Source organism: Lepisosteus platostomus, chromosome 2 (assembly GCF_059453375.1).
Source record: "Lepisosteus platostomus isolate fLepPlt1 chromosome 2, fLepPlt1.hap1, whole genome shotgun sequence".
NCBI lineage: Eukaryota > Metazoa > Chordata > Actinopteri > Semionotiformes > Lepisosteidae > Lepisosteus > Lepisosteus platostomus.
In genome coordinates, this window is record NC_142612.1 from 28201382 (window position 1) to 28218132 (window position 16751).

The following is a 16751-nucleotide window of genomic DNA, read 5'->3' on the forward strand; positions in this document are numbered from 1 at the left end:
CTGACTGGAAAAGTTTCAATAATTATTTTTTTCATCTGTTTGACAACTTGAAGAGAAACTGGCATACAAAATAAAAGCACTTGCCAAAGCTCAAACTACACTGTTATTTTAAAAAGTTAATATCTTAGAATCTTTGTGAAATAAAACTATTACTTTAAAGTCACATAGAATTAACACCAAATAAAACTTAAAGCAGATAATACAACCACTGAATGCTCAACAAGTCATAATCTAGCTTTCACTTGTTTTTCCAAAGTGTCCCAAATACAGTACCATCGAAAATGAAGGGCTTAAGTCTTGATTTAAAAAAAAATAAGGAATGGGAAAAAAGCCAAAAAACATATTTGTACTCCTATGCCATGACAGCAGAAATAGAGATCTTCGGTGTTCAGATGTCATGTGAGGTGACATTTTCCAGCAGGATTTCTACTAACCCATTACAAGGTAACAGCAGGTATTGGAACGCGTTTTAAAGCTCCAGAATACAAGCCATTACTACAGTAAATGACCGCAGAGAGGCAGTTACCATCAGATCCCCTGTAATAAACACTAAAATGCCACAAACATGCAGCTGTTACTATGCCTTGAAAAAAAATAAAATGCTAAACACAAAGTTTGAGTTTGTGCCTTTTACAAAGGCATTTACATTAGCATTCAGAGCACAACAAACCACAACAGACAAATCAAAAAGCCCTTCAATTCTGTTTATTCTTCAAACAAATTTAATTGCACAAAACCCCAGTCTAACAAAAACATCAGTCTAACAAATAATACTCAAAACATACACAAGAGGTCCTTGATTAACAGATCTTTGTAAAGTGTGATAGATATCCTGTAGGGAAGGTGGTTTGTTCAAATCATATTAACAAAAATCAATTAGGACTGGCATTTTTATCTCTCCAGATTCTATCAGCTTCAATATTAAGTATTCATATACGATGCTGTATAGGAACTTGATTCATTTAAAGAAATCAGTAACAGTTAGAATATGGAACCTGGGCATGGTAGTGATCCAAAACCAACCTACTGCATACAGCAGATGCCAACTTTTCAAAAATCTTGGGGGTGCCCTTCTTCGCATTTCTGAAGCCCTCATTAACAGTATGACCATGTTGAGGAAAACATGTGCTTCTGTTATTATAGCATCTCTAGTTTTCAGTGAAACAGAATCTCTTTGAATGTGAAGCCCTGAAATACATTTTGTTTTATGCAGAACCTACTACATGTATTTTGCGTGGTCATTATTGTTCTAGAAACTTTATGGCAAGCGATTCATGCTTCAGAAACATTTCTGTTGCCACTCATCCAATCCAATTAATACAGATTAATGCAGATTCTGCCTATAAAGAAAATTATTCAGTTTGAAAGATGAGCCATGAGAACACTTTTACTGAAATGTCCTGCCATGCTTATGTTATACTCCAGTACTGGCGCCAGCTTTGTCAAGATCACTAAGCTTATGGCACATTGCTTCCTGTTACGCTTCCTGAAGTCGTTTTAAGTGCAAATACTGAGGTTTGTTGTGTTTGTAGGGCTAGTTCTCAGAATTATATTTGTTTTCTGAAATCTGTCTCCAGTGAAGTTCAATGATTACAAGCAATCATCCTGCACTAACCCGTTTTCTGACCAGAACTTTTTCTAATCTGAACATCGGTTAAAATTATTAAATGTCAAATCAAATTAATCATATAGATGTTAACTAACAGCCAAATAACCTGACTACAAAAGTACAAGACTTTAATAATAACAGGATAATAATAGTTATTTAAACTGCGCAAACTGAATCCTATGGTAATCTCCCAAACTCAAAGGAAAAACGCATTCACCCCTTCTTTAACAATATGATTAAAAACACTGGGGGCGCTTGAGGACACATACTGTATAGGTGGCACCTGTGACCTACTGCAATAACTTTGGTGAATTTAGAGAATCTTGGGCAAATCTATTGTAACCTTTGCAAAACTCAGTGTAGTAGCTATGCATTGGCAACATATGACTATGCTTCTTCGGTGTACTTTTTGTTTGTGAATTCTGCTTTAATGAGTGGTTCAAAGCCACGCTTTTGTCTTTTCTGTAAAAACAGTACCAGCAGGAGGAGAACAACAAGGAGACCCAAGAACACTCCACCCAGAGTAGACCACAGAAGCACTGTAGCAGCAGATTCATCTGTATCTAAAAGAAAAAGAGCAGGAGAGTTAGGAGGTATCAAAGAGGAATTTCAACCAATAGAGCCGCCCTGAATGTTAGCTGCATGAAGCCCTTCTAAAATTTATTGCGACAGTGAATATCTTGGATTTTCACTATGATCCCTCATAATGATCCTGATAAGCACAACTCTTAAGAACAGACTTTAAAAAAAAAAAAAATTTGATTCTACCTTAATAAGTCATTTAATCAAATTGAGAGTGTTGAATGTACAGTATTTTAAAGAAGGAAAAGTGTTCGGACAATTGGCAGATAGGTGACTCTTGTTAGTCAGACATTCTTCTTGTGTAATTAGGCACTAGTAAAAGAGCTGTGAAAATCCTAGTAACCTGTCTCACTTTGAATTCAGTTTGAAATCATATGAAAACCAAAGAACGTTCTGTTACAGGAACGCAGGCAATACTAAAGCAGAAAGCTAAATCAAGACCACAGCACAGAAAATGCACATGCCAAAATCAACAATATTAAACACAAGTACAACTACCAGTTAGCCAAGAAAAAACATCTGCATTTGATTATAAAAACATTATCACAGCAGTCAAGGAAAACCCCAAAAATAACTGTCATCACCAAAAAAAAAAACAGAATGAAGGTTTGAAGCTGTCGAAATCCACAGACCGAGACAGAAGAATTACAAAGGCTACACAGCATAATGTAAACCTCTCATTAGAATCAAGCACAGGCAAACCACAGAAAAGATTTGAATCTTCTCTGAAGTACAAAGATAAATGAGGAGAATTTTGGAACAACAAAGTATTATGGACAGACGAGACCAAAATAAACCTTTACCAAAAGAGATGGAAAAGTCAAAGCGTACATTAAATGGAACTGTACATGTTCCAAAGAGCAATTCCTCATCTGAGAAGCATGGTGGAGGTAGTGTCTTGCATGGCTGCATCTGGAACTGGCTCACTCATCTATATTGATAGTGTAACTCATGATGGCAGTAGCAGAATAAGTTATCAAATTTACAGAAACATCGTCTGCTTATGTAGAGGAAAATGTTTCCATATGTAGTGGGCTGCAGTTCACCATGCAGAGTGGCAATGACCCAAAACATACAGCCAATGCATCTAAGGAGTTACTAAAAAAAAAGTGGAAAAACCTAGACTGGCAAGTCAATTTCTAGATCCAACATATCATGAATATTACATGCTGAACACAGAATTGAAGTCTTAACACTCCATGAACAAGCAAGACCTCAAACAGACTGCAGTAAAGGCTTGGCACAGTATCACAAAGGAGCTCAGCGTGTCGTTGACTTTAAGCAGTTACTCTTATAATGACAAATGCATATTGCTTGATTGTAAGGCAAAAATAAATGTTTAACTCTGGCCATGTGTTAAACATGTGTCTCTGTGTCACCAGGCATAACTCAAACTCCATCATTAAGTTTGCGGACGATACAACAGTCATTGGCCTGATCACAGATGGTGAGGAGTCTGCATACAGGGAGGAGGTTGAAACCATGACAGCATGGTGCCAGGAGAATAACCTCTCTCTTAACATCAGTAAGACAAAGGAGATGATTGTGGACTATAAGAAACATCAGGGAGGAGACCACACACCTATTTACATCAATGGGACTACAGGGGAGAGGGTCAGCAGTTTTAAGTTCCTGGGAGTTAACATCTCAGAGGACTTAACCTGGACCCACCACACCAACATCATGGTCAAGACAGCACGGCAGCGCCTGTTCTTTCTCCGCAGGCTAAAGAAGTTCGGCATGCCGTCACATATCCAGGCCAACTTCTACAGGTGCACTATTGAGAGCATCCTGACTGGTTGTATCACTGCCTGGTATGAGAACTGCTCTGCCCGGGACCGTAAAGTACTGCAGAGGGTGGTGAAGTCAGCACAGCTTATCACCAGCTGTGAGCTACCAAGCATCCAGGATATCTACTCAGCTAGATGTCTGAAGAAGGCCAGGTCCATTCTCAAGGACCCCAGTCATCCCCGTCACAAACTGTTTCCCCTCCTACCATCTGGAAAACGGTACCAAAGCATTCGGTCCAAGTCCAACAGACTACGGAACAGCTTCTACCTCCAGGCAATAAGACTGCTAAATAGCCCACCTGCAGCTCCTTTAGCAAATCACCTGTAATGGCTACATGGACACACAGTTTTCACTGTATTCAGCATAACTGCACTACATGTATATATTGCACACACCATGGACACATAACAGCTCTACTCATATTGAGTTTTATTCAATTTCAAAAATGTAACCTCAGTTTAGTGATTTTTGTGTTTTTGTGAATTTTGTGATTCTTGTGAGCTCGCAGAAAAAGACATTTAATTGCCAGCAACTACTGCTGCACACCGTATTGTTGTGCATTTGATAAATAAACTTTGACTTTGACTTGACTTGAATTGATCCCAAAACATTTGAATTGTACTATACATCAACATGACTTTAAATGACAGATATAAAGTTCTAGAAAGATGTAATTCTAGGATGTTTAAAGTCAGAGTGATAGAAAATTGAAGTGTTTTAGAAACATTTTAAATGGTAAAGATGACAAACGGTAAAGACAAATTCTGTGAAAGTAAGCCAAATTAGTTTCTCTGTTGTCAAAACCACACAGCTTCCAATCATAAGCTATAGGTCAAAAATGCTTTTCACCTGAGTAGTAAAATTTAGTTCATCAAACATCAGTTACCTGAAAGATCAACAGCATAAGAATACCCCAATTCTTCTGAAGTCACAAAGATTTCCTCATTGGTTACAGGTGGGAAAAATGGTACCATGTTGTAATCTCTGTTATGACCAATAGGAGCCATTTCATCAGGCAGGCTGGAATTTGGAGGAACAAACCGCTTCATCCACTCATCAAAGATGGCATCAGTAAAGGCATGCAGCACCTATGAAGAACGAGCATCCAACAGTTAAAACAAAGCAACAGTACAGTATTCACTTCTCTTCTATATACTTGTCTAAGAACTTGAAGTATATAGCTCATATTATGGATCAGTGGCACTCAGTCCTGGTTTTACAGAGCAAATTAGTCTTCTGGTTCCATTTGCCTTGTTTGTAATGAATTAATTGAACCTAATAATCGGTCTTGATAAACCAGCATTTCCAACGCGGTAGCATGAATAGTTTAAATTATCTGTAAAACCTATATGACAATGGTTGTCCTGGACTAGAACAAAGGACCATTAACTTAACATTCAAGTGACATCAACTGAAACTGAAATGACACATGAGGGCTGCAGTGCTTTTGTTATATATCGGAATCTAATGGAGGAGGAAATAATGCCTTGAAAATAAAAGATAATGAAGGCTCTTGGCATCTGAACTTTTTCCGAAATAATGCAGATAATCACAAAATGTACAGGGGACTAAAGAAAAACACTGGCAATACAAATATTATCAAATTGTTCACTTTCTTACCACAAAAATGGGATCATTGGCAGCAGAATGGGACAAAGCATTAGTTCCATTGAGGAAAGTGTGGACAAGGTTGTGAAGACTGGACACAGATGACTCTAATTCACCAGTTGGAGCATCATAGCCTTCCAAAGCATTTCTGAATGAACAAGAAAAATATTAAGATAAGCAATTAAGAATCTGATTTTATGGCATTATTTTGCTCCCTCTTTACCTGCACTAACAATCTGCACAAGGATTAAGAATTCTTAAAACTAAAAAAAACTGCAATTAAGGTATGGATGTTTATAGTTATTATGTAGCAATGAACTAAACATTCATGTGACACTGACTGAAACTGAAATGAAATGGAAATGGAAGGAGTACTTTGAACACAATAACTAAGTTTAGAGGCTTGAAAATGAAATGATGAAAAACCTACTAGAAATCTAACTTGCTTAGTTCATTACATGTTTATGAATCATGATACAAAACGGGACTTCAATAATACATTTGAATACACAGGTTTTTCCCAATGGAGTCATTGAGCAAGCCCATGAACTACTTGTTCAAAAACTTAAACCAGTTTCTCATCTGACTTCTGCTAGCTTTTCCTCACAGCTTGAAAACCACTTCATGGACTTCTTCCATTGATCTATCCATTAGCTGAAAGCTACTAATTCCACACCAGAGTTACAGCAACCCAGAGCCTATCACACAAGCATGAGATGTGAAGAGGGAGTATGTGTTGGATATGTGGGAAGATCACGCACAGTTTTGAGTCACTGATCAACCTACTGAGCACGTCTTTAAAAGGTAGGAGGAAAAGTAGGAGGAAGACCCTGGAGAAAACCTTAATTTGTAAAAAAAAAGGGTTGGGAAAAATTCTATTAACCAACAGGAATCAAGAATAAAATATTAATAAAGGTTCTACATCATATGCTAGAAGCAGCCATTTTGTCCTTTGTCTTAAAATAAATGTTGTTCAAACTGAACTATAATATACATGTGATACCTGCCATTTCCCTGACCCCTAGAGGACACCCAGCCAAGCTCTGACATATAAAAAAAAAAATTAAGTGAGGTGAAGTGCATTAAAATTGAAATGGTGTATCACCTTTTATGAATGGAAATTTTATTTTGCAGAAAAGAACGCATAATAGTTCAGTTTCAAAGTCAGCAAATATAACCAGCAAAAGACCAAAATGTGCTTTAAATTAAGATCAAAGAAAGTATTTAATATGTAATCCACATTTTGGCCATTCACCCATTTCTCATATGAATATATAGCGTGGTGATTGAAGATTCATATCAAACTCATCTCTATACCATATGTTGGAAATAGAGTAGTCCATATCATGGAAATAATTAACTTGCATTCTTTTATTGCTTGTGATTGAAGACATTTTTTTTTACAAACGATATCTTGCACAATCTCCATGTTTCATTCGGAAGAAATGTATTCCTGTTCCCCGATTATCTTCCAGGTGAATAAAACAATGACTACTTTTAATTAAATAAGTGATTAAAAAACAGCTGATCACGCAGTCATGCACACTGGAAAATTAAACCTGCATCTGCATCTACAAATGACTTCAAAATGTAATGCAAGAGATTTTTTTTCTGCTGCACTTTCTGTCCCATGGCTACTTACAATATACAGAAATATCATACAATACACATTCTTATTTTTCAGCAAAAAACAACCTGAAACTAAAGGGTTGCTTTTTTAAAGAAGGAAATGGAAAGGTATTTTTGGACAAGCTCATAGTACCCACATTACAGGACATATTTTATTCTTTTGAAGGGTCTTAAGAAATTAGTATACGAGTGTAATGATTCTTCATACTGTAGTACAATAAGTTTTTTTTAAATACAAGAAATCTTTACATATGTATAAGCTACACATCTTTCATCATTTTTTAAAATATATTTTAGGAATGCAAAACATCCTTTTTTGTGCTACTCTGATTATAAAACTAATGTTTCTTTTTGTGCTATGACTTAAAGCAGTTCTATTTAATCCTTTGTAATAGCAAATTTTCCAGGACTGCATGTGTAACCTTAAGCCTCAAGTTACATTCTTCAGTATAGTCCATAGGGTATACTTTTATACAGTAAACATTTTTGTTCAAATTGTTGATGAAAAGAAAATAGCTGAAAAATTTTGTGTATAGTTACTTTCCAAAAACGTAAAATCTAGCTTTGTATTTTTTTTACAAAGTACAGCTAGGGTACATGGTGAAAACCAAGAAGTGAAATGAATTCATTTTTGTTTTTAAATCTTTCACTTAGAAGTTTTTCGTATAATAACTCCATAACAGATAAGTTCACTGAGCATGGATATTCAATGTTGTGTGGCACAGTTCCCCTTTCAATTTTGTTTAGTAAGGTACAGTAAATGCATACTGAGTGCATCTGATCACATGCTGATAAGAAGTTGATTTTCTTGAATTTCAGTCCTTTAATTTGAAGCACAAGCTGAGATTGAAAATGACTACTATATAAAGTTATATGGTTTGCATTTGTGAAATGGTGACGCAATGATTAGTATTGATATGTTGCAGTGCTGGAGCTACCATTCCAGACTTGGGATGCGATCTGCATGGATTTTTTATGTTCTTCCCAAGCCTGCATAGGTTTCCTCCCACATTCCAAAAACATTCTGATAGGTTAACTGGCTTCTGGGAAAATTGGCCCTGGTATGAGTGTGTTTGTGTCTGTGTGTGCCCTGTGATGGACTGACATCTCATCAAGAGTGAACCCTGCTTTATGCTCACTGCTGGCTGAGACAGGATTCGGCTCCCCTGAAACCCTGAATTGGAAAAGAGGTTAAAAAACAAATGGTTTAAATAATCCTTACTTGTATAGAGCTTTTTGGGACATTTCACTCAAAGCTCTTTACAGGTAATGAGGACTCCGCTCCACCATCACCAATGTGTAGCACCCACCTGGATGATGCAATGGATGCTACAGTACACCAGTACACTCACCACACATCAACTATCAGTGGGGAGGAGTGATGAAGCAAATTCATAGATGGGGATTAGTAGATGGCCATGATTGGAAAAAGCCAGGGGGAATTTTGGCCAGGACTTTTCAACAAACACCCTGGGATTTTTAATGATCTCGGTTCTACATCTTATCCGAAGGACGGCACCTGCTTACAGTATAGTATCCCCATCACTATACTGAGGCATTAGGACCCACACAGACAGCAGGGTGAGCACTCCCTACTGATCCCACTAACACCTCTTCCAGCAGCAACCTTAGATTTTCCAGGAGGTCTCCCATCCAGGTACTGTACAGGTTTACACCTGCTTAGCTTTAATGAGTTCCCAACTATGAGTTCCAGCTGCTGGATAGTTTGCTTTTGTCAAACAAAGCTTAACATGCAAATACAAGTTAAACAGCTAGTCTGCCTCAACTGGAGTAACTTTTAGACTGATACTTAAAAAATGATGCTAACATGAAATGTAAAATTATATTTTGTGTTTCTGATGGTAACAATTTGCTTATTTGACTACAATATAATTTGGAATATTGCAACAATTATTTCTCCATCAAAATACTTTGATTCAATTTAATAGTTCAGATTGAATTATGCTTATTTGCTATACATGTCATGCTTGATTATAGGTATTCTCAAAGAATGTTCTTAAGTTATGATTTAATATAAGCCACATTTCCCAATTGTTCCAATTCCATGAAATGATATAAGGTGTATTTACTCAGAGTTTCCACTAGAGGACAGGTGTGAGACCAGAAGTAATGATATCTTTGAAAATGCTGCGCTTTATACTGTATATCTACTGTATGCCACAGTTTAGTTACCTTTAAAATAGTGTTTTAGATAAAAATCAACGTGTTTCAGAACTGTTATTTTTGTATACCTTTGCAATGTAGCAAATATTATGAAGCTTTTAACAGAATATCCATCTATACCACATAAATAAACTACATTAAAATTGTTAATACAGCAAATTAAGAAAATTACCTGAAACTAAAAGTTGAGTTTGTGAAAAAAGGAGGACTGTCAAAGTCCCGAAGGTTGAGACAACTTCTGACATCATTCATAGTTGGTAAACTGAAGTTCCTCGTACTAAACTGATCTCTCCTCAGAAAACCTTCATTTGTTCCATTACATAGGGTGACCAGACGGTTGTAATCATCCAAACTGCAAAACAAAATGTATCAGCTGTAAACGAAATCTTGCTGAAGCATATATTAAAACAGCTGAGTATATGCAAGTACCGTGAATGCAAAACTTTTGAAACTAGCTTTTTATTTAATGGTTTACAGACCAATGTACACTTTGAAGGCATTAATTGATTTACCATCTAACTAGTATGAATTTCTGTTTTTAGATTTTAATTTTACATCATTTTTGTTAACTACTGTTTTAATGTTGTTACTCTATCCATGCATAATTAGTTATTGTATTTCTGACATTCTGAACCAGAACACTGGATTTCTGCTACACACAGCAAAATACAGGAGCTTTTAACAAGTGTTAAGCATTTATAAGATTTAAAGCTGTGCACATTTGTACACGTTTACTTTCACGCTTACCTGTTGCAAACAATTTCCCAGTTTGAGAACCTTGACTGAGGACTGACGAGAGACGGGTCATTGGAGCTGCGTCCTCCCAAGAGAGAGTCAGTGCACACATCGCATTCACTCAATCCTGTAGCGAAGTTCCAATACGGAATGGCAAAGTTCTCATTCCGAGTCAGCTTCTGCAAGATGGGGAAAAAAACAGATAATACTTAACAGATAAAAATGCCTAAGACATAAAGAAAGAGGAAGAAATACAAATAATTTGATTGGTTTTAAAGTTAGACAAATATTTTAGGTTAGCCTGCACAGCATCACAACATTTTAATCTATTGTTAACAGCAACAGCTTAATATAATCACTGACTGTTTGTGTGTAAAAACTTAGTATGTGCAAGTACTACATATCTTTTTATGACTGGAATGCTATTAAAGAAAAAAATGGTGTATTACTGTGGTTTGTATTGGAGAACATAAAACAACCAAAGTGAAATTTCTTCAAGGTGGATACAAGAATTTTCTTTCTGATGTTGCACTTCCTGAACCTGAATAATATATCTCACTTCTGAGCAATAACCCTCTTTTACACTCATCACTGCTTTACATTACAATACAACATAATTTTATATCTCTTGCAAGCTATTTTTTTTCAGTCAAGGGTGTAACAATTTTGTTTTAGGAAACACAATAAAAAAGCGCAAAAAAAGGTAACCTACTCAGACAGCACTGACAGAAAATACATTTATCTGGCCACTAAGAGGTAAAGCAAAAAATATCATCTGCCCATAAAACAATGAAAAAGTTAAACTAGCAGTGTTAAATAACACATTGCTAGCCAGGAGAAATTGTGTACAATTAATATTACAGTTCTGAACTGAGACCCCAGGGATTTAGTTTTATGTATAAAGTATCAGAAGCATAATCTAACCTGCAGATCTCTTTCCAGCTGAAGCAGATGGTATCTGTGCCAGGTGATGAAAGCTGGTCCTTTGTGTGAAAAGTCAATTGCTTTGAATGGACGACCTGGTCCTTTGGTAGAGAAGCAGAGAAATTGGTCAAATAATAAAAGCTGTAAACATTCTTTTCCTTTATATGAACATTTAATGCTGAATTTTCACCCTGTTTCTCTTTCCTCTTTGTTCAATGTTGTAAAAATACTTAGGTTTCCAAAACATTTTACAGTTATTTTACCCCTTTTTACTCTCTTAAAGATGTACCCTGAGTTAAGAATATTAATCAGGTTACAAATGAGAATAAGCCATTCGGAAGTTTAGCCCATTCATAAGTTAGCAGCTAATTGATGTTGATTCTGCAGATGTTCTGAGTTGACACTGTTGGTGCCTTTGATGCTTTTGAATACTTGGAATGGTTATCTCATAGTCTATTCCCTTTACAAAGAACAATGTTCAGTTCTTTTAGCCTGTTAGTGCAGGATGTTAATTTAAGCCCTGGAACATAGCTTATTGCTGGCCTGATTTTAGATGAACAATATCTTTATATCGATCAACACTGTGCCATATATTCTATAAGATGGTTTTACCATTCAATTTTAATATAATAGAGTGCTCTCAATTTGACATAAAGATCCAACCATACCTCTCCCCTCACTTCTAATATAACCAGTTTCTCAAAAATAACCTGCAATTGAGAGACTGTTATTATTAACTATTACAGTATCTACTGGTCCTATCTGGTCGTGCTGGCAATAGAGGTGTTTTCCAGGGGACTCTAAGAATAAACCTCCTTTTCTGCATTTATATTTTATGTTTTAGATATCGTAATGTAACACTCTGTACTTAAATACTACACCTCATTAAAGCGCTTTGAGAAGCCACCTTTAAAGGCGCTATATAAAATAAAGTGGATTATTATTATAAGTCTTCATTAAATGTCACCTGCCGGTTGTTTGCCTAGTCTTGTATTTCATCAAGATCTTTTTGTGGTCAATTTGCTACTTCTACAGTGTTGGCTAATACTTCTTTTTTTGGTATTGTCTGCAAATGTGACTAACTGCAAATTCCACAAAGGCATCTGAATAGCATCTCTTATTTCCTAAGTACATTTGATAAGATACCACTTGAGTTATTTTAATACCCCAAACCTTTCTGCCTCTTCTATGCTTGCATCATTTAATAAAGAATTTGCACTTTGTCACTGCCTGAGGTATGTTGTTGACTTCTTCTTTAGTGAGCACTTGAGTGAAATCCACATTTAGTACATCAACCATTACCATTTCATTGTCTAGACATTTCTCATTATTGTCCCGGTTTCATTTGACTTCATCCTTTACGGTTCCTTTGCTGTTATAATACTGAAAGAACCTATTTATTTTAGCCTCTACTGTAATATACCTTTCCATCTCTTGCCCTTTCTAAGATCATTTTGCCCATGCTTGCAATTCATTGCATTCCCTTTCTTTAACTGAACCATGTTTATAAAATTGTTTTATTCATGCTTTCATTTTTCCTGACTGATTTGTTAGATCATTTGAGATACTTGGTTAACTTTTCATTTCCTCACACGTGGGAGTTGACTGCTGACTGGGACAAAGCCTTTCAAAATACTGAACACCAGAACCAAGTTCCCATGTAAACTTCAATTCACTCTGAGTCTCACATTTCCTTCTTGAATTAATCAAGAAGCCCTTTCTTGTACTGTGTCTAGAGCAGCAATATCTTTCTTGTAATATGGTAAACACAATATGAACACAATATTCCAAGTGAGGGCTAACTGATGGATTTTATAATTCTAACATGATTTCCCTAGACTTCAATTCTACAATATTATTAACAACATATCCAAGCATTTCAATGGTCTTTTTATTATTGCTTTTCGCTGTTTAGACATAAAAAGTGATGAATCCATATAAATCCCTTTTTTTGTCAAGTATTGTTTTTCCCATTTTAGTGCCACTCATTTGACACATAAAATCCATATTACTGCCCCTCGTGTGCAATGCCTTGCCTTTATCCCCATTATACCACATAGTGTACTTGTACCATAACATGCGGATATTTCTGTCCCTTTCCATTTGTAAAACATATTAAGAACTTATTTTAAGTAACTATAAACATGACTAAACATATAGAGAATATTGCTTACAGCTTATTATTTAAAATATTTTCATTTATAGTACTCACCTAGAAGTGTGTCTCTGACAGAGTAGTAGTGAAGCCATACAAAATAGTTATAGATTGTGATGTTGGCAAACTGTGGCTCATTCCCACTGGGTCCCAGCAGGCCCAGCCAGTGCTGGGTGGCAATGACATAGTCTGGATGGACGGTGTTCTTTGCCTGATCCAGGACATCGAGGAACTCCGCCAGCTCTGCGGCACTCAGAGTGTGGATGTTCTTTCGTACTACAGGAGGCTTTCGCTGTTCACAGTTCGGCCCAATCCAGCCGAATTTACACTCTCCACAATTGTACCCAGCAAAGTTCCCTAGTTAAATATATAATTTCACACCAAAAGTGACAATTAAAACTTCACAGCAATTCTAAAATGCATATGCCAAACAGTAGACTTGGTTTTATGCATAGTACTTTCTTCCTACAATAAGTGAATCATCTGTGGTGTAAAACAATGGTAAAATATAGTAAATGAAATACATTAAAGAAACTAAACTTCAGAGAATTGAAAGAGGTTAACTACCAGCTGCTAGCTACTAGTTAAATGATTTTATTAAGGTACCTATATTTTGTTGGCACCAATTTATGTTTTGTTCACGTTTTTGATAGCGCATTGCTGGTTAAAAAGTACCCAGTTATTTAAAGAATCTACACATTGCTTTCTGGAAAAAAAATGTTTGCACAAGTAACTCCAGATGACAAAAACATTCTGTTTTCTTAACATATCCTAATCACATATAAATCATTACTGGCGCAGATCTAATATGCACATTATTAAGAGTTTAACTTGTATGAGTTATCCGGTATTAATGAAAGTGCAGCCAACGCCGGAGAAAGCATTTTTATGTACAAATAACAACCACTAACCACTAATTTATTTCACGAACATTGCGCTCTGAGGCAAAATGTTACGAAGGCAGCTAGAGCAAATTGATTGATTGATTGATTGATTAATTAGGCTAAAGCAGGGATTTTCAAGCTGGACCCTTGACGGGGGTAGGTCTTCAGAGACTGTCCAGGAGTCCCCAGAAACAAAGGAAACCTTTTCACCAGAAATCTAGATTTGCCAGTACTCAACACTATCTTACAGTGTTAAAAGTACTAACATAAGGAGCACGGCTGATATGCTAACCTGCATTTAAATACTGTAAAATAAATTGTAGACTAGAATTATTTATAATAAGATTTCCATTAGTTTACATACTTGTCCTCATTGAATGTGATTTATTGAAAATGTTTCCACAAGCTAGACAAGTTTGAAAACCTGAATTATACAAGGCGAACTACTTTCTTAGTTACCCCACAGAGCATCAAGTTAGATTCTGGATAGATTTGGGGAGCACGTGTTACAGTAGCTCATGATAACTCTCCTCACAGTTCTGTGGATTTATGCCAAAACGTTTTCTGAACATCAAGCCAAGTGTTAAAATATCAAAGCCAAAATTCATCTTGTGTTTTACAATTAAAACAGATCGAAGCATTTACCCGAGCACCTGCAGGTCCGGTTGAAGAACTTCAAAGGCCATCTTTCCCTGTCATCGACATTTCGCAATTGGTAAGGTCCGCTCCAGGGTTTGTCGACCACTCGCACATTTGTACAGTTTCCTCGCCCTGACAAAGCCCCACATATGTCTGCGGGATTCGAGCTAAGAAGAGGGCAGCACTGCTTTGAGACAATCGCTTCTACCGTAGAGCAAGCTCTGGGAAACTGAGCTCCCACGAAACTCTGTGAGCTGAAAAACCAAAGCATGAAAGCAATTAGCGTTCTCGGCATCTCGCCACTCTGAGTAGAAAATGTTAACGCTCCTCTAAAGTTTGTTTAACTACGTATCAAATTGGTTTAACACTGATGCGGCGACTTAACACTTATAAAAAATTGAAATGTAGCCAAAACTTGATAAAATTAGTCTGCAGTAATAAAAACAGTCTATCTTAAATTCGACACAGTATAAAGCCTGCCTTTCTCATTTGCCAATTCACTATCTCACACGCATTACCGGATTTGCTCACAGCTCTAAATAATGTGGTCGATTTATGTATCGGCACGGAGCTAGTTAGAAGGATTAAGTCAAAACGGGGTCCCGTGGTTATCACCTGACTAGTGATTAATACATTATCTCAGATGATGTTGGTTAGGGGGCCTCCACATAGCACAGAGAGCTCTTTTTCCCCCACTTTTCATTCTTGTACATTTTTGTGTCTGTCGGAGTAGGTGTACGAGTTTTCATATTTTAATTTTACTTAACCATATGCTAAAAAAAATGCAATACATGATTAAAAACGAAATGTAAGAAACTTCGAATCTTATATTTACGGAAGTTCATTTTGCATTAAAAAAACAGAAAAATAGTCGACATAAATTTCATTGTCAAGTATTAGATAGGGATTTACAAAACTGCAAATTCTTAACATTTATATGCAATACATTTTTGTATATACGTGGATGAATACTGGCATGCTTCAAACCACAATGCCCTTTAAATGTAATAAGCTAATAAATTGGTATGAAAAAAAGATGTGTACTGTGGAAGATGTCAAATGTAGAATACATGATGGATAACAAAATGTAACACTTTTCTAGTTATATCCAATTACCATGAAAAAAAAAACTTGATGTCAGAGTTGCCGTTTTCTTTGTCAATTTATAGAGCTGACATGTACAACTTCTTTGCTGTAATCATGTGAAGTGGATTAGAAGTCTAGGATTCCTGAGCTGTACAGTATGTTACGGTTCTGCGTTTTCCAACCTCTAAACATTATGGGCCCTTCAAACCTCGAATTAAGATTTGTTTGACGCACGAGTGACATCAAAGGAACAAGGCTTTACATTTATTCACCCTCTTTATGAACTGTAACAAAGCTAATTTAGCATCAAAATGCAGTTATACATTATTTTAAGTTAACTAAAAATGTAAGGATTTTTATTATATCTAATATTGAATTGATATAGAGAATATTGGACCAAATAGTTATTGAAATGCATTAAATCCCTGGCAATCAGTATTCTATAGTATTAGGAAGCAGACACCTCCAATAAAATTAAGATTCTTAATTCTCTCTTGAGATATATTCAACTACTCTTCTATATCTTTCCCAGCTCCTCCAGCTTCCTTTTCTATGTTTTTCATCTGCCTTTTTTAACATACCATAAATATTCTACTACAGACCATGATCTGGTCTCTTAACCATCTGGGCAATGAGCTCAATGCAGGCTTTGTATTATCCTATTATAAAGTCCACTTGCACCTAAGCTTGAGATTGATAGAAGTAACTTTTCTGGCAGTTTTTAGCTAAAGGATCCTGGTAAATCTTGAAGCAAAACTGTCCTTCAGCTCTAACTAGGAGACCAGGACCAAAAGGAAACAAAACAACCCCAAAATATCCATTTCTACTAATCACAATAGGGGAAACCTTCTTCTTTTGCACAAGCTTCAGCTTCTCACACTAATATCCCCCCAGACAATGCTCAAAAGCTGGGGTTTTGCGTTTT

General features: G+C 36.1%; 1 protein-coding gene across 1 annotated transcript; it reads right to left on the minus strand.

Moving 5' to 3' along the window:
• Nucleotides 1-690: 690 nt before the first annotated feature.
• On the minus strand, nucleotides 691-15396 carry dct (dopachrome tautomerase). The gene is made up of 8 exons (XM_088603590.1): nucleotides 14747-15396; nucleotides 13275-13574; nucleotides 11063-11163; nucleotides 10151-10317; nucleotides 9576-9755; nucleotides 5603-5738; nucleotides 4869-5070; nucleotides 691-2172 (listed from the first exon to the last, which is right to left on the minus strand). The coding sequence occupies exons 1-8, from the start codon at nucleotides 15033-15035 to the stop codon at nucleotides 1997-1999; spliced, it is 1551 nt and encodes a 516-aa protein (XP_088459716.1). The 5' UTR covers nucleotides 15036-15396; the 3' UTR covers nucleotides 691-1996.
• Between the last annotated feature and the right edge of the window lie 1355 nt (nucleotides 15397-16751).

Excerpts from the sequence above, each read along its gene's own strand:
- dct (XM_088603590.1), bottom strand. The coding sequence starts at position 15,035 with ATGCCGAGAACGCTAATTGCTTTCATGCTTTGGTTTTTCAGCTCACAG. Across the intron at positions 11,164-13,274 it reads TGTCAGAGACACACTTCTAG|GACCAGGTCGTCCATTCAAA; the intron begins GTGAGTACTATA and ends TCTCTACCAAAG. Across the intron at positions 10,318-11,062 it reads AGCTGGAAAGAGATCTGCAG|AAGCTGACTCGGAATGAGAA; the intron begins GTTAGATTATGC and ends CCCATCTTGCAG.